Genomic DNA, 21387 nt, shown 5'->3' with positions numbered 1-21387 from the left:
ACTGGTACCAAAAGAATACTGATGGACACAGAGGTAGAGAAGAAGACTGCAACTGAGGGTCCACATTAAGATAATAGAGCACCTAGCATTGTCCAACATAAGCATAAAACGAACCAATAAGCACAAGGGCTTTTGTTCTGACTGAAGGTAAAGGATGATAAAGATGAAAGAATCATAGGATTAAATGGCCTTGAGGTTATGAATGGAACTCTGAGAAAGTTATCTATGTCACTCTGATCAAAGAAACAGGATTACAAATATGATATCGGCAAAATTATGTGTGTGACTCAGGGATGCCTGTTCAGAAAGAGAATGCACACAAAGGTCACAATCCTTCTGGTAGAGAGTGACAGTTATGACATCTGCCATTTTAGTAGTGGTAGAGAAAGTGGGATGACTAGTTTGAAAAGAGGCTCTAAGCCTGTTCTAATTCTGGTTTCAACAGAGCACTTTCTCAAGGGAAGAAAGAAATCTATGAATGTGCAGAATTTGAGCAAGAACTGAAAAACACCTAAAATAAAATTTGGAAAAGTCGTTCAAGGAAATAGGAAAGAATTAAAGGATGTCAGCAAGGGACCACATCAGGCTGGAGACTAAGAATTCACAGTATCATTCATCTTTATTGCTTTTCCTCAGCAGATCTGTCGCCAAATGTAGGAGAAAAAAAGATACATTGTACTGATACAGGGTTGAAATTTTACTCTAGGAAATGTTAAAATAATAAAGTAAAAACGATTTTAATTATTTATAAGAAAAGAGTTCAGTCATCACATTCGTAGGGTAGAGGATGAAAAGGGAAGAAAGATGTTTTTAATGTAACAATAACTTTTAACTCTTTTATTGATATACTTAATTTGCCTTAACTTAAGAAAAGTTTCAGGAATGGCAAAGATGCTCTTTAACAGCCAAAGAACTAAATAGACATTTCTCCAAAGAAGACATATGGATGGCTAACAAACTCATGAAAAGATGCTCAACATCACTCATTATTAGAGAAATGCAAATCAAGACCACAATGAGGTACCACTTCACACCAGTCAGAATGGCTGCAATCCAAAAGTCTGCAAGCAATAAATGTTGGAGAGGGTGTGGAGAAAAGGGAACCCACTTACACTGTTGGTGGGAATGCAAACTAGGACAGCCACTATGGAGAACAGTGTGAAGATTCCTTAAAAAATTGCAAATAGAACTGCCTTATGACCCAGCAATCCCACTGCTGGGCATACACACTGAGGAAACCAGAATTGAAAGAGACACGTGTACCCCAATGTTCATCGCAGCGCTGTTTATAATAGCCAGGACATGGAAACAACCTAGATGTCCATCAGCAGATGAATGGATAAGAAAGCTGTGGTACATATATACAAAGGAGTATTACTCAGCCATTAAAAAGAATACATTTGAATCAGTTCTAATGAGATGGATGAAACTGGAGCCGATTACACAGAGTGAAGTAATCCAGAAAGAAAAACACCAATATAGTATACTAACACATATATATGGAATTTAGAAAGATGGTAATGATGACCCTGTATGCGAGACAGCAAAAGAGATGCACATGTGTAGAGTGGACTTTTGGACTCTGAGGGAGAGGGAGAGGGTGGGATGATTTGGGAGAATGGCATTGAAACATGTATACTATCAGGTAAGAAATGAATCATCAGTCTATGTTTGATGCAGGATACAGGATGCTTGGGGCTGGTGCATGGGGATGACCCAGAGAGATGATATGGGGTGGGAGGTGGGAGGGGGGTTCATGTTTGGGAACTCATGTATACCTGTGGTGGATTCATGTCAATGTATGGCAAAACCAATACAGTATTGTAAAGTAAAATAAAGTAAAAATAAAAATTAAAAAAAAATAGTCACTAAACACAAAAACACATTCAGTTTCAATTTCAGTACAAATTTATAGCAAAGGTCCGTCTAGTCAAGCCTAGTTTTTCTAGTAGTCATGTTTAGATGTGAGAGTTGGACTAAAAGAAAGCTGAGCACTGAAGAATTGATGCTTTTTTAACTGTGGTGTTGGAGAAGACTCTTGAGAGTCCCTTGGACTGCAAGGAGATCCAACAGTCCATCCTAAAGATCAGTCCTGGGTGTTCACTGGAAGGACTGATGTTGAAGTTGAAACTTCAATACTTTGGCCACCTGATGCAAACAGCTGACTCATTTGAAAAGACACTGATGCTGGGAAAGATTGAAGGTGGGAGGAGAAGTGGAAGACAGAGGATGAGATGGTTGGATGGCATCACTGACTCAATGGACATGGGTTTGAGGAGACCAGGAGTTGGTGATGGACAGGGAGACCTGGAGTGCTGCAGTCCAGGGGGTCGCAAAGCGTTGGACATGACTGAGCAACTGAACTGAACTGAACTGAGAACCCTAGTGTGCATGAGTGCTCAGTCATGTCCGACTCTTTGCAATCCCATGGACTGCAGCTCACCAGGCTCCTCTATCCAAGAAATCCTCCAGGCAAGAATACTGGAGCTGGGTGCCAGTTCCTCCTGCAGAGGAAGTTCCCCACCCACGGGCTGAACCTGTGCCTCCTGCATCTCCTGCACTGGCAGGCTATCTACCTACCACCGCACCGCCTGGGCTTCCCTACGACTCTAGACAACGCGCCAGAAATCAGTGACACTCAGCAGGGGGCAAACATGACCAGCACTCTTTATCCCTGATGCGCTCAACATCGATCACCCTCTCCACGATAACAAGAATTAGACCCAAGGACCTGGCATTTTTGCATAGCTTTCTTTTTTGCAGTCATCATTCCACTGAAGTCTTGATACTATGATTTTTATCATATTAACATGAACATTTAAGAAAACAATATAAGATCATAAAGAACATATTTACTTGATCAAGAGAAATCTGGAGTTTGTAAGATTCTTTAAGTGACTCCTGAATAAGTGCACTGCTTGCTTTTGTCTGATTCAAAGATTCAATCAAATCTTTATTTTCCAAAATATTACCTTGAGACGTGGCAAGTGTCTGTAGAAAAATTAATAAAATAATATGGACATTATTATATATACTAAAATGATCAATTAAAGGAAGTCCAAGTTAACTACTATTAATTTGATGATGTTTACGGGAACTTATGTACTTTTAAAAGAATTTCAATATTTTACAGGCTTGTATATGAAAAGATATTGCAAATCACTAGATGATACTATATCATTAAAGCTTTATATATATATTAATTTTATCAATTTAATAAAAATTAAAACCACTTAAAGTTACAGATCAAATCATAATCTCATGCTACTCAGAATGTTGTCCTGAGCATATAATTAAACATTCATGAAATACAGTATAAAGACAGTATTAGTTAAAAATCACTGGTCTTAAACATTACTCCCAAGTCTCATATTCCAAGATAGCTACCCTTTTTCTGTTTGAATTTTGATTTTAATATATATATAGATATTCTTCTGCTATAACCAAAAACATGCTGAAGGTATTATAATCTTTAAAAAAACAGCATTTGATTATAATCAAAAAAATGTAATATGATCAACATCCTGAATAACTAAATTTTACCTCTAAAAGAGATTCTTCAAGCTTAGCTAACTGTATTTTCTTATCTTCTTCTTGTTGTAATAGTTTTGTTTTCTGTTCCTCTAAATCAGGTTTCTCATGTTGAATAGTTAATGCCAAAAGCTATATTAAAAAATTAAAAGGGCCAAGGTTATTTTAACAATAAAGATTAAGCAAGACAAACCAAAGTGAAAACTTCCCACAAACAGACTTTATGTTTGATTGGATATTACAAATATACTACTCTGTACACTTCATTCTTTCTGGTTAAACATATGAGACACTACCACAATTATTTCTGACAAAAAAGGCAAAAGGAATAGTGAAGCTAACTGATAAAATGTTACCTATTATAAGAACAACTGTAAGAAATTATATCACTTAACGTATCAACATCTAATATTCAGTTCTTAGATTATATATAAAAACTATAAAAGCTAACTTTTTCCTGGTAATTAGTCACAAAAATAAAGAGATATCTTACTTAAAATCAAAATCACAATGAGATACCATATCATACTTATTAAGACGGCTACAATTAAATAATAAATGATGAATAATAATAAATGTTGTAACTATGTGTAAAAAGAAAAACCATCATATACTACTAACAAGAAACTAAAATTGTGTAGCTACTTTGGAAATTTTTTTCTATTCCTCAAAAATTTAAACATATTGTTACCATAGTGAAAAATCACTCAGTCGTATCCGACTCTTTGCAACCCCATAGACTATACGGCCCATGGAATTCTCCAGGCCAGAATACTGGAGTCGGTAGCTGTTCCCTCCTTCAGGGGATCTTCTCAATCCAGGGATTGAACCCAGGCCTCCCACCTTGCAGGCAGATTCTTTACCAGCTAAGCCACTAGGAAACCCCAAGAACACTGCAGTGGTAGCCTATCCCTTCTCCAGGGGATTCCTTCCCAACCTAGGAACTGAACTGGGGTCTCCTGCATTACAGGCAGATTCTTTACGAGCCAAACTACCAGGCAAGCACTGTAACCATGAGACACTGATACCATAAGACCCAGAAATTCCACTAAAAAAAAACGCTGAAATGTAAACTTTCAAGGGTCAATCATACGCTACATGAGCTGAATCTTAATAAAGCTGTTGAAGACTGCTATGTCAAAGTCTTAAATTTAAAACTTTAAAATAGGGAATGACATTTTCATGTCATAAAATATGCTAATTTAAAATCTATTGTATAAACATGTTCAAATAGTTCTCATTAAAGTAATACCTAAATAGCACTTTTTAGCAATTATGGTGGAGATCTTTTATATAGAGGAAGCCATTCTGTCAAATTCTGCCAACTTTTGAGTAATTTGGACTTTGTTTTATTTATAACAAGAATCATTAAGGCTATCAAAAGACACTGTTGATGAAAATATGCAGTGAGTCATCTAATATGGTAAGAATAATATTCAAAAGGAGAGCTTTAAAAAATACAATAAAATAAATAAAAAATCACAGCAAATATATATGCTACCATTTCAATCAAAAGAAAAAATATATACTATTGTTAAGTGAGTAAAAAAACAAGATGATACTAAAAAATCAACAGGATATTTTTTAAAAGGAAATAAAATTAGTAACTGAGTGTGTAAGCAAAAGCCTGTACATGAAAATTATTTTGCAGTTTATGCAATAATTATAAAATGTAATAAGCCATACACAGAAAAAGAGAATTCAAACATACAAATGTTCCAGTCAAAAACAATGTTGGATTTGGAATCAAAGATACTCAACTAGCTGAATAAGTCAACTAAATGAAATTTTAACACTAAAACTTTAGTTTTCACAATTAAAAAATAAAGTTACTAACTTAACGTGTATGATCCTTCCATTTCTCAAATTCTAACAAATATAAGTAAACTGTAAAATTAAAGTTTTACTGGAAGAAGTAGCAATTTGACATTAGCAACAAATATATAATTCTAACACTAATGGACATATATTTCCAAGTATATTTTCAAAATCATGAGTTTAAATGCCAATCAGTTTAACAAAATAGCTTCTCACTCAAAGTATTTCACAAGTATACAAAGAAGATTTCTAAGATTTCTAAGGCAAATTATGACTGTCCACATATACCTGTCCTCGTAATCCACTTCTTGTTGTAGTAAAGTTAACCTCAGTAACAATGGAAGCCGCATCCGGTGGAATAAAGGGATTTGGGCTTCTTGTTGACAAAAACAGGCGAAAGTCTTCATTATAGTCGATAATTTTGTCACCTATTTGTACCACATAACGTGGTCCTATTTTTTAAAATGACATAATTAGCTGGTCTGAATATGCAGTATTTTGCTACATGACATTAAAAAAGACAATTTTTTAGTACTTCTAAATAGTTTTTACTACAGGCTTTTCAATACAGTCCAAAAGACAGCAACAGTGAGGCTGCCCAAAAGACCGTTAACAAGAATGCTCTACTGATCAGTCAGCACTTAGGCAAACAAGGATAAATAACACTTATTAAGACAATCCTAGGATACTGAAGCATCGAAAGAATATCTACTTATATCTAATATGTGCTCAGTTATGTACAACTCTTTGTGACCCCCATGAACCCTCTGTCCATGGGATTTTCCAGGCAAGAATACTTACTGAAGTGGGTTGCCATTCCCTTCTCCAGGGATACAGTTTTAACATTAACTATATGTTTCATATTATCAAATTTTCTGAAATGTTTGATTATAGATGATAAAAATGGAAATGCTTAATTATTCTCTACTTCAAAATTTATCAGTTTCAAAGTATTTATTGTGCTAGTATTTAAGATGTAACACTTAAAAACAGAATGACTGGTAAAACCTGGAAAAAACAACATATCAATAATTGCAAAGAATCCATTATTAATGTCAAAAAGAATTTATTCAGACTATCATGCACAGGAGCTTTGCAACAAGTGAAAATGAGAAAAAGTAAACTTCTGCCTCATAAAGAAGCTTTTTATATTCTAATATAAATAACAATTATTTTAATTATATATCATATACAGAAAAATCAATCAAATATTACATCTATTATTTATGATTTCAACTGATAAAAGTAACTAATTTTTTAGGTAAAAAAACACACATTAGCAAAGATTATTTTCTAATGTTACAAAAACCAATGTAAAGAATTTTTGAGAATCCTAGAATAGATTTTTAAATTTTACTTAACTTTCTAAACTCAACATGAAAAGAATTCAAAACATACTTTATGAAAGAGGATACTCAAAGGATCAAAAAAATCAAAATAATATTGAAAAAAAAAATACAAATTTAAAGAGTCAATGTAATAACTATATACCAAATAGAATGATTCAAAACAATACAAGCAGAATAAATGCAAAGAAAACTAATCTAAGGACATCAGAGTAAAATCAATGAAAACCAATTAAAAAGAAAAAGTTATATATTATCCAGAGAAAAATGATGTATCACTTACAAAAAAGCAACAATAAACCAGCAGGCAATTTCTCAATAGGCATAAGCTAGAATAAAAACCTGAAAGTGCTACAGAAAATAGCTGTCAACCTAGAATTCAGTTAGATACAGAGAAAAAAATATCACTTAAAAATGAAAAATATGCTTGTTTCAATAGATCTACACTAAATGAAATGATAAACAAAATTCTTCAGACAGAAAATAATAATCCCAGCAGAAATGAGACAATGGAAACACTGGGAGAACACCATAAAGGTTAAACATGTATAAATACAGATCTTAAAATCAGTAATTATAACATCATATGGAGCATGATAATGCAGCACAATAATGATGCAAAAGCAAGTACGGGGTGTATGGAATTAAAGATCATAGAAAAGTGGCCATCATTTATCTATTAAAGTTAAGCCACAGATGCATATTGTTATACACAGAATAGCCATGAAAAACAAACATCTGATTAAAAATCAATCAGGCTCCTTAAAAAACAGTATTAGTTATTGCAAGAATTGGTTAACTAAATTATACATACAAAAAAGTAAGATTGTCTCATGAATAGAAATAAAAAACCAAATGATACACTATTTATGAGAAACACATTTTTTAAAGAAAACCAATAGAAAGCTGAAATAAAAGAATTCAAAAATATTCCAATACCAATCTTCAAACTTAGTGTAATTATTCTAACACCAAATTCTAAAACTTGAGACATTTCTAGAGTCAAAGGACAGTTGATAATGATAAAGAAAATAACCAAACAGAAAGACAGCACATATCAAAATATGTATGTATACAAACACGTAGCTTCAAAATATTTAAAATAAAAATTGACAGAACTGAAAAGCAAATCCAAAATCATAAGAGACTTTTTTTCTCAATACATAATAGGGCAAATAGAAGTAAAAAGTAAAGATATAGAAAGTGTAAGCATTATAATTAGCAAACATTTATGAAAATGAGCCAATGCCAGATCATAAAGAAAACTTCAATAGGACTTAAAAACTGAACACTTCAGAATAAGTTTTCTGACCACAATGGAGTTACGCTAGAAACTGATCACAAAAGAATACCTAGCAAATATCCAACTCCCTGGACATTAAATAAAAAAGCATTATGTAACTTATGAATTTTTAAAAAAACAGATCAAAACTTGTGGTATAAAACTGAAGGACTTAGCAGAAAATTTATAGATAGAAATGACTATGTTAGAAAAAAGAAAATATTGAATTATCAATGCTTTTTATTTCTATTTCAAGAATCTAGGAAAAAAGACAACCAAACAAAATCTAAGGAAAATATTAGGAATAAAATCAATAAAAAACAAAAATTGAAAATACAATAGAGAAAATTAACAAAGTTTCAAATTTATATCTGAAAAGTCAATAAAACTGATACACTGTTATCAAGACTGACCAAAGAAAAAGAGAAACAAAATATCATTATTGATAAATGACACATTATTGAAAACCTCACTGAAGTTTTAAAGTTATAAGAATATTACATACAGATACAGCAATACATTTGACAAATTAGATGCAATAGACAAATACCTAAAAAAATTAACCTAAGTTGACATAAACATAATACAAACAAAACAACATTAACCCAGAGATAAGAAATCCAAACGGTAGAGGAGGAGGATGCAGAAAACATCAAAAATATGTCTACGTGTGAAACAATCCTCACTGAAAACCAACTGCAGCAGAACTAGAAGATGTAAAAACACAGATTTGTGTAAAAAGGCATGGGAAGTGATCAGGTCAATAGCTGTGCCCCTAAGAGATGACTCAGAAGAGGGATCATACAGGCAGAGCTCCTCCCAAGGGAGTAGGTGGTCTGAGTCACAAACCATGCAAAGGTCTTGTCCAAAGGTCTGACACTGAGAAATGAGTCTCCGTGCTACCTGCTGGGACTAACAGGAGGACCGTGAGCAGCCTGGATGCTGTTCACAAAGAGCCACAATACATGCCTGCTTACCGCTAAATCAGGGGGAGAGCAGGGATTAAAGCTGCACAGGTAACTGACTCTGTTCCTATGAAGGCTTCAGCACATACCCCAATCCAAGCCTACAACCGCTCAACTGGGGTAAGGGCTGCTACAGATGAGTAGAAAGCTCAGCTGGGAAAAAGAAAACTCAGACCTAAAGAAATGTCTGAGCAGGGTGCTATTGCTGCTAAGTCACTTCAGTCGAGTCCGAGTCTGTGCGACCCCACAGACAGCAGCCCACCAGGCTCTCCCATCCCTGGGATTCTCCAGGCAAGAACACTGGAGTGGGTTGCCATTTCCTTCTCCAATGCATATAAGTGAAAAGTGAAAGTGAAGTCACTCAGTCGTATCTGACTCTTAGCGACCTCATGGACTGCAGCCTACCAGGCTCCTCCATCCATGGGATTTTCCAGGCAAGAGTACTGGAGTGGGGTGCCATTGCCTTCCAGCTATTACAGGTACTTACACAGGCAGCACCTCAGAACAGCCACAACTTCTGTCTCTGGTAAGACATCCACAATTTGTACCCAGGCCAATACCAAGGGCCCATCCAGCCCCTCTTATCCAGGCATGGCTCCCTTCCTGAGAAAGGAGGCTGATGCCAATCAGGGAGGGAATACACTTAAAGGGGATGGAACCAGCTCAGACCCAACCTTCAAAACTTCTGCTCCAACCACTTGGGAACAGGCCCTATCCCCTCCAGAGCCAGTGATGGCCACGGAGCAGAGGACAAGCCCCAGAAACACCTGGCTGTGAAAGAACAACTCCATCTCCAGCCTAACCTACAAGGCGACAGCCACCAGCAAACCAGAGGAAAGGCAGGTTTGGGGTTTACATCAGTTTCAGCGCTCCCATGGAAGCCTCTAGGCACAAGCAGACTGCAGAGGGACACTCCTGCACAAAGGCAGCCACTAGAGACCGCAACAGAAGCAATGCAAGCCCACCTCCAAAAACAAGAAAAATCTCAAATAGGCAACCTAACCGACCATCTGGAGCACTTAGAAAATAAAAAACAAATAAAGCCCAAAGTCAGTAGAGACTTTGAGGAGGAACTATACCTTATTCTTCTTTTGGATCAATACATATTTGAAGCGATTTTTGAACTGCATAAATTTGAGGACAAGTACATTCTATTCCTATTATTTGTACCTGTTTCAACATCACTATGCAGAAATGCAGTTTATATTGCTTAGATTAAGAACACAGGGATATAAATGAACTTGGACCCAAGCTTTGCTTTATGTCATTTTAGGACAACCATCCTCTGTCCTCAGCGGAAATGTACAATAACAAATGACTATTCACGAGGAACTCAAAACTGTGGAAAAGGACAATGTGAAGTATAATCAAAGGGGATAACAGACTTCAGCTGAAGTCACATGAACACATCCAACTCTGGACTGAAGGTTGAAAAAGTAAGGTAGGGTCAAGACTTTTAACTGCCTTTTTCTCAATGAAATGAATAGAAATTAACAAATTCACCCAATCAGCCCTGAACAACTATCTGGAATAGTGGTTCATCACGTGAACCAATCATGACATAGAATATTATCATTTTTCAGCACATTCAATTTTAGGGGACCTTGTCAAACTCCATTCTCAGACAGTGAAGCAGATACAGTTAAGACCTAACACCAGTCAGAGCTCATTAAGACAAATTTAATGACCCCAAGGGACAACACATAGACTATAAAGAGAGTCAAATTCAGATGATCAAAAGATTCCTTTCCACTTCCTTTAAGATAGTATAGCAAGAGGTGGTTCAACAGATCTGAAATAGCTCTAGTAAAGAACAGACTGAGACCAGAGACTGAACTCTGGGAGGTAACTCCAGGTTACATCAGAAACCATCCCACTCCTAGAGTTCTTTCCATAATTTATCAACCACTGCTTGCCAAGCATAACTATTAGTGGGATAAAAGGCGATCAATAGATAGTGCAGGCTTTGCTATTTCATCACTTTGCCCCCAATAACTTCAATTTTCTAAACTCTGTGGTGCTAGCAAAGTGTGTCGTGCAAGTAACTATGTATTTATAAATAAGTACACGTCTATGTATGTCCACATATACACTTTGCACAACATGCAAAGTTTAAGGGCATTATTTCCTAATATCAAAGTCTGGGTTAGGTACCTGCACAAAGAGGTGATTTAACATTCTAAGACCAGTATTCTTAGGGTGACCAGCTTGCAAGGCCCTTAACCGCTGTCTGGGAATTGGGGATTTTGTTAAGGTTCGTACGTTTACCAGAACAGGAAAGAGTAGCTCACTGTGCTTAAACTGTTGTACAAACAAAACGGTGTATGCTGAACACCTCCTTTCCTTTGGGAAGTCTGGAATTTTGCTCCCTGCTAGGCAGACTATGCTTACATAATCAGCCCCATTGAACTCTCTGGACACTGAGTCTTCCTTGGTGTGTAGACAACTTACACATGTGTTGTCACAACTTGTCCTGGGGGATTTAAACACAGCCTGAGTGACTCCAATGAAAGAAGACTCGGAATTTGCACCTGGTTTCCTGACTCCTGACTTCACCCTACGTGCCTTTTCTCTTTGCTGACTTTGCTTTGTAGCCTTTCCTGCAATGAACATAAGCCATGAGTGCACCCATGTGCTCAGTCCTGTGAGCCTTCCTCGTAAGACACTGTACCTGGGAATGGCGTGGGAGACCCTGATATGGCCCTTCTTGTATAAATACACTTCAATTAAAAGTTTTTTAACTGCTATTACTATTAGATTCTGACATTACTATCATCTACCTCCAAAAAGTTTTCATATCCTCAGATACAGTGGAAAGACAAAAAAAAGTCAAAGGCAGTGTAAAGTTAAATATTTTATATTTAAAAAATAGTTACTCTTTGGAAACTGTCAAATATTCATTTACCTTGAGCAACCAGATCTCGTCTCAATAGTGGATAAAGTACAGGTTCTACACCATCCATTTCTTGTATAATAAGGGTTTTCCCAAAACGTACTGCCAACTCAAGAGCTGTGATAAAGTTACTATCCTAAGAGAATAAATAAGAATACATATGAATTCCTTTATTACCTTAGATTTATAAAGGTCATATATATATTGAGAATATTAACAGGAATAATACAAACATTTTAAAATCAATATGTTAATAACAGAAATTATTCATAATTATCTTCAACTTATAAGTATTTGATGATGAACCAAGTTTACTGGATAAATTATCAAATAAATTCATAAATAATTTAAATATATATATTAGAAAAAAAGAATTTTAAGTTAATAATAAAAACGGCCTTTAAAATTTTCTAGAATTTCAAATTGATGCAGAAAAAAGTTTTCAAATTCTATATGCAATAATTTACTCATCTAGCTATTAATAAAAACTATTTATATTAAATATCAAACATTGAATGGAGTAACAAAGACAAGCTGATGAATTCTAGTAAACTTATCTTGCTGTGATAGTTCTAATTATTTTGAAAAGAAACGTTTAGACAAAATTTTATAACCAGGCACAAATTTTTAGTCTTTCTGAGTAGGCAAAAAGTCACTTTAAATACCACTCCAATTCTCCAACTTTGTTTAAAAAAGTTAAATATTTGGATTTATTATAATAATCATTATCTAAATATCCTACTCTCAGAGGTTAAAGCGTCTGCCTGCAATGCGGGAGACCTGGGTTCGATCCCTGGGTTGGGAAGATCCCCTGGAGAAGGAAATAGCAACCCACTCCAGTACTCTTGCCTGGAGAATCCCATGGACAGAGGAGCTTGGTGGGCTACAGTCCACGGGGTGGCAAAGAGTCGGACACGACCAAGCGACTTCACTTTCACTACAACCCCCATAAGTGACATTAAATATTTTATATATTATATAAATAATTACATATTACAATTATTCTTAAACACAAATGAGTTAGATATCCCCATTTGATAAGTGAAGAACATTTTAAAGAGGTAATTTTTCAAGCATCTGAATTAAAATGATTAAAAAGTTGACTACATTCAAAAATTGATTAAAAAATTAATCATGCATTAGGATTTTCTCAAAAAACATGAAAAATAATTTCTCTGGCAAGATAAACATGACAGCGAGAAGTCACTACACAAAACACTATTACACTTTATTGACCAATTGTCAAATCTCAAGACACAACACAGATGATCATTGCTGAGTTACATGAAGAGGAAATTTAAAAGTCCAGGGGATTTTCCTATCCCTAAGTAACTTACTTCTATAGCATCCTTCTATAGCACTTAACTTTAATCATAATTTAGGATAAATGCTTACTTGTTTAGTGGAACTAAACAAATTATTATCTCCATAAGGGCATGAACTGTGACTACTAACATAAATTCCTGGGGCTTAGATCAATACTTTGCATATAGAAGGAATCAAACAAAGATTCTTATTCCTTTTCACAAATTATAAAACTAAAGCTAAGAAAGCTACATTTCTTTCCCCAGGGCCCATGCCAGGTTAACTTATAAGAACTCGGTTTGAACCTATGTTTTCTGATTACAGACCCAGAGTTCTTGTTACCATAAGATGTCGTTACTCCATTACTACTTGGTATCTACATTATAAGTAACACATACCTGCTGGTTAATAACTTCCAAGCGTGAGTCTTTCAAATGCGTCTTTAACCATTCTGTAGCTTGGGAAGAAGGGTCGATAAGAAATGGGCATACTCGACTCTAATTTAAAGAAAAAAATTATAAGCTTTCATTAAATGAAAATAATTGCCTAAAAATTATTAAACAATTAATGAGTGAGTTTTTCTCTCAGGTTTTGAAGAACACGAATATACAACTATAATGAGGAAATGAAGGTAGTTTTTAGCTCCACTGGAGGCTAAATAAATTTTACCAGAAATTAATATTAGGTTATTAAATTTGACCACAGTAAAGTTAGAACATAGTCTTATTTACTACTCAATAACACAGAAAATGTACATTAACAACACAGTAAGCAAGCATTCTAGTCCTAAGTAGATGCCATTTTCACTTCTCTTTTTGGTTTTAAAATATACAAGTCATTCCCTAAACTTTAGATATTCTTTGGTTGAATAAATGAAGTAAGAGCTAATCATAAAAGTATTGCTGAAATAATCAGTGATATAATTATTCATAATTTTTCTAAAGTAGTGTACATAATTACTATTAAAAAAGGATTACCCTAGAAGAGAAAATTACATAAGATGATTGGTTAAGATCTAACAAACTATGAACTAAATTCATTACTTCACACCTTGCACTAATTAAACTCTGAAACAAACATAAAATTAGAAAACTACATACACATGCCATTCAGAAAATGAAAGGAAGCCAATTATATATTTATATATCTTTACATATATACGTACCTATATAAAGCCAATTATATATTTATGTATATTTACATATATTTAAGTTGACCATATATCATAAATATATGATAAATTTTAAACCATCTAATAGTCATTGTTACCTAGCAAATCAGATTTAAATAACTGACCCAATTTTTCTTAAATTTTCACATTTATTTGAAAACATGCAGTTACAGGATATAAGGATAAGATAACACGTGAGGGCAACAGTGAAGTGAAGACTTAGAACTGGGGTAGATTTAATAAGGCCACGGATGTTACCTTACTGGCATCTCAAGAGGAGGGGGATGGTGGGATAACATGTCCTGGGGATCAACAGCATTTATCTGCAAGGATGCTGAAAACTGCCAACACACGGTTATAATAAAGAGCTGACTGACTCTAAAACAGCTTTATTACTGTTTTAAAATTCTCTCTAAATATTGCAGCCTCTTTTCACCTGTATCCAGAGGAGACCACTACCACCACGAATCCCCCAGCGTTACCCCACTGGATGATCTTCACCCAGCATCTACTTCTGGAGGCTTTACTTATTGCTCCACCACATATATGTGCTACTGCAAGCAAAATAACATGGCTAGCAAACCTCTTAAGTATTATCAAAGTATTACACCCTAGGTTTTAGATCTCATTTTATGCCAGCATTCAATAGCCAACATACCACAAGTAAACCAGATTCTGCTTAACTACAAAAACAATTATTTTAAATTTTAAAAAGTTCTTACCCATGATTTCAAGCCAATGATCTGAAGCAGTTAAAAAGAGAATAAGATAATGTTTCAAAAAATCATGTATTTAGCACAGAAAATATGCCTAAGAATTTCAAAGAATACTTACAAGTTTGTGTTCATCTTATTTATACTTCTCCAGAGACACAGAGAAGACCTCTAAGGTATACTTTAGGTGTGTGTTCCATGATTAAATGTGGTCAAATTCTACATTTAACAAATTATAGATCCAAAAATGTTGAGCTTTCATTCATTCATGCTATTCATTCATATACCATACAATGCAAGGGATACAAAAACTAACAAAATACATTCCCTCACCCTTACTGGCCACCATCCAATAAAGAAGCAAAAAATGAAAAATTTTTTTAAATCAAAGATAACTCAAAATTGTAAGTGGATCATAAGTGGAGTTAGGAGAAGCTGCTCGGAAGCAATTCAAGTCTAACTAGATTTAAAAAGATAGGACTTTGCCAGGGAAAGAAGCTAAAAAATAGAAAGCAAATTTGGTCCAGACAACAGCATGATTGATAGAAGAGTGAAAGGCCTGGGAGTATTTGGAAAACCACCAGTGACTTAGTATAGTTGGAGTAAAAGTACAGGCAGTTTTGTTATTTTTGAAATTTTATACATTGATTCTTTTGGCTTTTTGCAATAAATTATCAATATAAATAGTGATGGCCAAAAAAAAGTTTAGGCAAAGATGATGCATATAAAATGGTAGGAGTAATCAGAGGTCTTTCTGATCATAAAGAAGCTTTCATGCCACGTTTAAGGATAATGAAACTTTTCTTTTCAGGTCATGAGCAGCCATTGAAATATATTATTCAAGGAACTGTTATGATCAGATTAACATTTTAGGAGAATCAGTCCAAAAACAATAAAGGAACTGATACTGGGGGCAAGTGACCAGCTGCTATTATGATGTATTTACCACAACATGAGGTAGGCCTCAGTGAAGCCACTGGCAGCAGGCATGGTTGGAACAGAATGAACTGAGGACACATTTGAGAAATAGATTTGAGAAGACTGGCTGAATAATTAACTGAGTGAACAATTAAAGAGACATAACTAAGAATGATTTGCAGTCTGCATTACTAGACCAAAACAGTGACATCTCCAGCATTAGGAAACAGAAGAAAAGCAGGTTATACTAAGTCAGAGAGGAAAAGAAACAATTACTAGAGAACACAGCTACCTTTGCCTAACATGCAGGCCCCAATCATGCATTTCTCATGGGATTATCAATCCTCCAGAACTGCATACAAGGGGTGAGCAAGTGACCCAAACTAACCAATAAGAAACTTTTGCTGAGGACTGACATGAATAATGGAAAGGATGAGAAGCGATAGCGTTAGTCCGAGAACATAAACTGCGATACTGGTAAAACTCACGAGTCACCAACGTCTATCAATAACACGTGGCAGAACCTATCGAAGAATAAATCCATCTAAGAATATCGAAGAATAAATCCACCTCTTAAGATGGAGGAAAGAGAGAGAGAGATGTCCTGGTAATATCATTTGAATCCTGAAGCTAGTTTAAACCATTTGAACATCTCAGTTACTTTAAAGCATAAATTACTTTTTAAAAAGAAAATGTATTATATATACTTGGCCACTGATTCTAAACTTAAAAAAAATTTTTTTTAATGATTAAAGACAAAGTTTGAACTGCATACAAAGCTCCAGAAAATAATATCTAATAGGAAATTAGAACTACAGATCAGGGGCTCAGAACAGACGTCAAACGTTAGAGTCAAACATGATATCAATTGTAATTCTTCTCTCCTTGGGGGGAAAAAAAAGATTAGTTAGGGGACATTTTTTAAAGCGATTTTTTTCTTCCACTTTTACTGAGATATAATTGACAATCATGTGTAAGTTAAGATGTACAAAACAGTGATTTCACTTACATGTATCATGAAATGATTGTCATAGTAAATTTAGTGAATATCCATAATATCACACAGGTGCAAAATTCAAGAAATATTTTTTTTTTCTCAGTTCTTGCACTGAGAACTCTGAGGATTTCATCTCTAAGCAACTTCCATATATAACATAGAGCAGTGGCAACAATATTTATCATGTTGTACATAATGTCCCTAGTGCTTATTTATTTTATACTTGAAAGTTTGTCCCTTCTGACTTTCATCCAATAAGAAAGAAAGTACTGCTTAAAACATTTATAAAACTACAACTTTATTTTTATTTTTAATAACCACAAGTGGGGTAAGGGTAGAAATATTTTGTAAATACAACTAAAAGTCATCTTTTGATAACATAAGGAGAATTACATTGATGGAAATAACACAAAATAAGAAAGTTAAAACATATACAGAACCATAAACACATATCTCTCAAAGGCAGTCTTACAGCATAGACTGGCTAGGCGGCAATGTTTGAATCTTGGCTTTACCTTTAGACAGCTCTGTGACCTTAAACAAGAAACTTAACCCTTCTGCATCTAAACTTCCTTATCTACAAAAGGATAATATGTGTACCTAAAGGACAGAAATGGTATGGACCTAACAGAAGCAAAAGATATTAAGAGGTGGCAAGAATACATGGAGCAACTGTACAGAAAAGATATTCACGACCCAGATAATCACAATTGTGTGATCACTCACCCAGAGCTAGACATCATGGAATGTGAAGTCAAGTGGGCCTTAGGAAGCATCACTATGAACAAAGCTAGTAGAGGTGATGGAATTCCAGTTGAGCTATTTCAAATCCTAAAAGATGATGCTGCACTCAATATACCAGCAAATTTGAAAAACTCAGCAGTGGCCACAGGACTGGAAAAGGTCAGTTTTCATTCTAATCCCAAAGAAAGGCAATGCCGAAGAATGTTCAAAGTACCGCACAACTGCACTCATCTCACACACTAGCAAAGTAATGCTCCAAATTCTACAAGCCAGGCTTCAACAGTACGTGAACTGTGAACTTCCAGATGTTCAAGCTGGATTCAGAAAAGGCAGAGGAACCAGGGATCAAATTGCCAACATCTGCTGAATTATCAAAAAAACAAGAGAGTTTCAGAAAAACACCCACTTCTGCTTTATTGACTATGCCAAAGCCTTTGACTGTGTGGATCACAAAAAACTGTGGAAAATTCTTAAAGAGAGGGAATACCAGAACATCTGACCTGCCTCCTGAGAAATCTGTATGCAGGTCAAGAAGCAACAGTTACAACTGGTCATGGAACAAACAACTGGTTGCAAATAGGGAAAGGAGTATGTCAAGGATGTATATTGTCACCCTACTTATTTAACTTATATGCAGAGTACATCATGAGAAACGCACAAGCTAGAATCAAGACTGCCTGGAGAAATATCAATAACCTCAGACATGCAGATAACACCACTCTTATGGCAGAAAGAGAAAGTGAAAGAGGAAAGTGAAAAAGTTGTCTTAAAACTCAACATTCTGAAAACTAAGGTCAGGCATCTGGTCCCATCACTTCACTGGAAATAGATGGGGAAATAGTGGAAACAGTGACAGACTTTACTTTTGGGGACTCCAAAATTACTGCAGATGGTCACTGCAGTCATGAAATTAAAAGACGCTTGCTTCTTGGAAGAAAAGTTATGGCCAACCTAGACAGCATATTAAAAAGCAGAGACATCACTTTGCCAACAAAGAGTCATCTAGTCAAAGCTATGGTTTTTCCAGTAGTCCTGTATGGATGTGATATTTGGACTATAAAGAAAGCTGAGCACCAAAGAATTGATGCTTTTGAACTGTGGTATTGGAGAAGACTCCTCAGAGTCCCTTGGACTGCAGGAGATCCAACCAGTCCATCAAGGAAATCAGTCTTGAATATTCATTGGAAGGACTGATGCTGAAGCTGAAACTCCAATACTTTAGCCACCTGATGCAAAGAACTCAATCATGGGAAAAGACCCTGATGCTGGGAAAAACTGAAAGTGGGAGGAGAAGGGGACGACAGAGGATGAGATGGTTGGATGGCATCACCAACTCAATGACATGAGTTTGCATAAACAACTTCTCTGGAGTTGTTGATGACAGGGAGGCCTGGTGTGCTGCAGTACATGGGATCGCAAAGAGTCAAGATGCGACTGAGTGACTGAAATGACTGACTGACTAAATAGGGTTGATTTGAAAATTCAATGAGTTAAGTATTTAAGTGCTTTACTTCTATTAATTTTTAAATAATAATATATGAACAAAATGGACTTCCCAGGTGTCTCAAAGATAAAGAACCCTCCTGCCAATGCTGGAAGCAGAGGAGACACCAGTTGGATCCCTGGATTTGGAATATCTCTTGGAGAAGGAAATAGCAACTCACTACAGTATTCTTGCCTGGAAAATTCCATGAACAGAGAAGCCTGGCAGGCTACAGTTTACACAGTGGCAAAGCGATGGAAACAACTGATCAACTGAGCATGCACAAACAACATAGTAAGTATACAAAAGTGTTTATTATTATTATGTATTGGGGATTTGATGACAAAGATTTGTCTCAATGCAATTTACCTTTACAAGTCTATATTCTTTAGACTAATACCAAATTAGCTTGCATTGCCTCAACGCACAATAAATGGCAGGAGGGAAAAACATTCTGAGATACGTGTGAGTGGTTTAAAGAAAACTAATTTGACACTGAAGTGTCCATAAACAACAAAAAACAAATAGCTAGTACATGTCTTTACAAGAAAAGTTTACAATACTGTGAAGATTAAACCGAGAAAAACTTATAAACTGTGAAATTTAAATGAATCATATTTTCCATCTTCTTTCTGGATGCTCTTTACTGACACCTCTCTATAGTGTCTAACAGACATGTGCATGCATGCTCCATCGCTCAGGCATGTCCAACTCTTTGCAACCCCACAGACTAGCCCACCAGGCTCCTCTGTCCATGGGATTCTCCAGGCAAGAACACTGGAGTGAGGCGCCATTTCCTTCTCCAGGGGGATCTTCCCGACCCAGGGACTGCACCTGCATCTCCTACACCTGAACTGGCAGGCGGATTCTTTACCACTGTGCCACCTGGGTCTCACACTCTCCACTTATCCCCTGAGCTGCACAAAAGCAGGAAGATTATAAAATCACCCAAAACAAATTTTTTAATAATTACATCAGGATAACAGATGTAACGGAGAAGGCAATGGCACCCCACTCCAATACTCTTGCCTGGAGGATCCCGTGGATGGAGGAGCCTGGTGGGCTGCAGTCCATGGGGTCGCTAAGAGTCGGACACGACTGAGCGACTTCCCTTTCACTTTTCACTTTCATGCATTGGAGAAGGAAATGGCAACCCACTCCAGCATTCTTGCCTGGAGAATCCCAGGGTTGGGGGAGCCTGGTGGGCTGCCATCTATGGGGTTGCACAGAGTTGGACACAACTGAAGCGACTTAGCAGCAGCAGCAACACGTGTAAATCATAGTCCAAGCAATCCAAGACATACGGTCACTATGGCCAAATTCTTCCCCCTCCTCAAGGACACAGTCATAGAAGCTTTCTGCTTATGTAACAGAACTAATGGCTTTTGTTACAAGGCCAGTGGTAGATAATTATTTGACTATTTCCTCACCCAAACAACACATATACTTCAATAGTTAACTGAACACAAATATGAGAACTCCAAAGCACCCTTTGTGATAATACAAAGGAATAATTTTGAATATACAAGGCACAAATAAGTAGTTAGCTTATAAGTGACGGAGTGGCTATAGGCCTTGAAACTGGGAAAGACTGCACTATGAGAAAGAATCTCTGAAAAGCTTTATTATAGTTAAATGGTATTTAATTCATCACACCTTGTCATTTTTTCTCAGAAAATAATCCCAGAACCACATACTGTAAACATATAGACATCTAATTTCATATCACATGGTAATGTTAATGAGTAGATGTTATAGAATTGGGCTATCCAACCACACCCTCAACTACAAAGTTTATTTTAGAACTCAGACAGAATGTTGAACACAATGGTAAACCCATTTCAACAAAATATTTAATTAATTACTCTAACAAAATTTTCCAGATGGTTTTGTTTTGTCATGCTGTTTTAGTTGCTCAATCGTGTCCGATTCTGTGTGACTCCATGGACTGTAGCCCCCCAGGCTCTTCTGTCCATGCCCCCCTCTAAGGTGTCTAGCCAACCTAGGGACTGAACCCAGGTCTCCTGCATTGCAGGTGGATTCTTTACCAGCTGAGCCACCAGGGAAGACCAAGAATACTGGAGTGGGTAGCCTATCCATTCTCCAGAGGATCTTTCTGACCCAGGAATCAAACTAGGGTCTCCTGCATTTCAGACAGATTCTTTACCAGCTGAGCTACCAGGGAAGCCCTTTGTTTTGTCATATAAATGCGTATGTGTCT

The 21387-nt window shown here is 35.9% G+C and overlaps 1 protein-coding gene across 1 annotated transcript in view; it reads right to left on the bottom strand.

The window, feature by feature from the left end:
• DYNC2H1 (dynein cytoplasmic 2 heavy chain 1) overlaps positions 1-21387 on the bottom strand; it is a 399579-nt gene that overhangs the window by 212070 nt on the left and 166122 nt on the right. The window contains exons 64-68 of the mRNA XM_013969394.2: positions 13539-13637; positions 11848-11971; positions 5638-5801; positions 3544-3663; positions 2857-2991 (exon numbers count right to left, since the gene is read on the bottom strand). Of these exons, the coding sequence (XP_013824848.2) occupies positions 2857-2991; positions 3544-3663; positions 5638-5801; positions 11848-11971; positions 13539-13637 (642 nt within the window). The remainder of the gene's footprint in view (positions 1-2856; positions 2992-3543; positions 3664-5637; positions 5802-11847; positions 11972-13538; positions 13638-21387) is intronic.

Source organism: Capra hircus, chromosome 15, assembly GCF_001704415.2.
Source record: "Capra hircus breed San Clemente chromosome 15, ASM170441v1, whole genome shotgun sequence".
NCBI classification, from domain to species: Eukaryota; Metazoa; Chordata; class Mammalia; order Artiodactyla; family Bovidae; genus Capra; species Capra hircus.
This window is presented reverse-complemented; position numbering and strand designations above follow the sequence as displayed.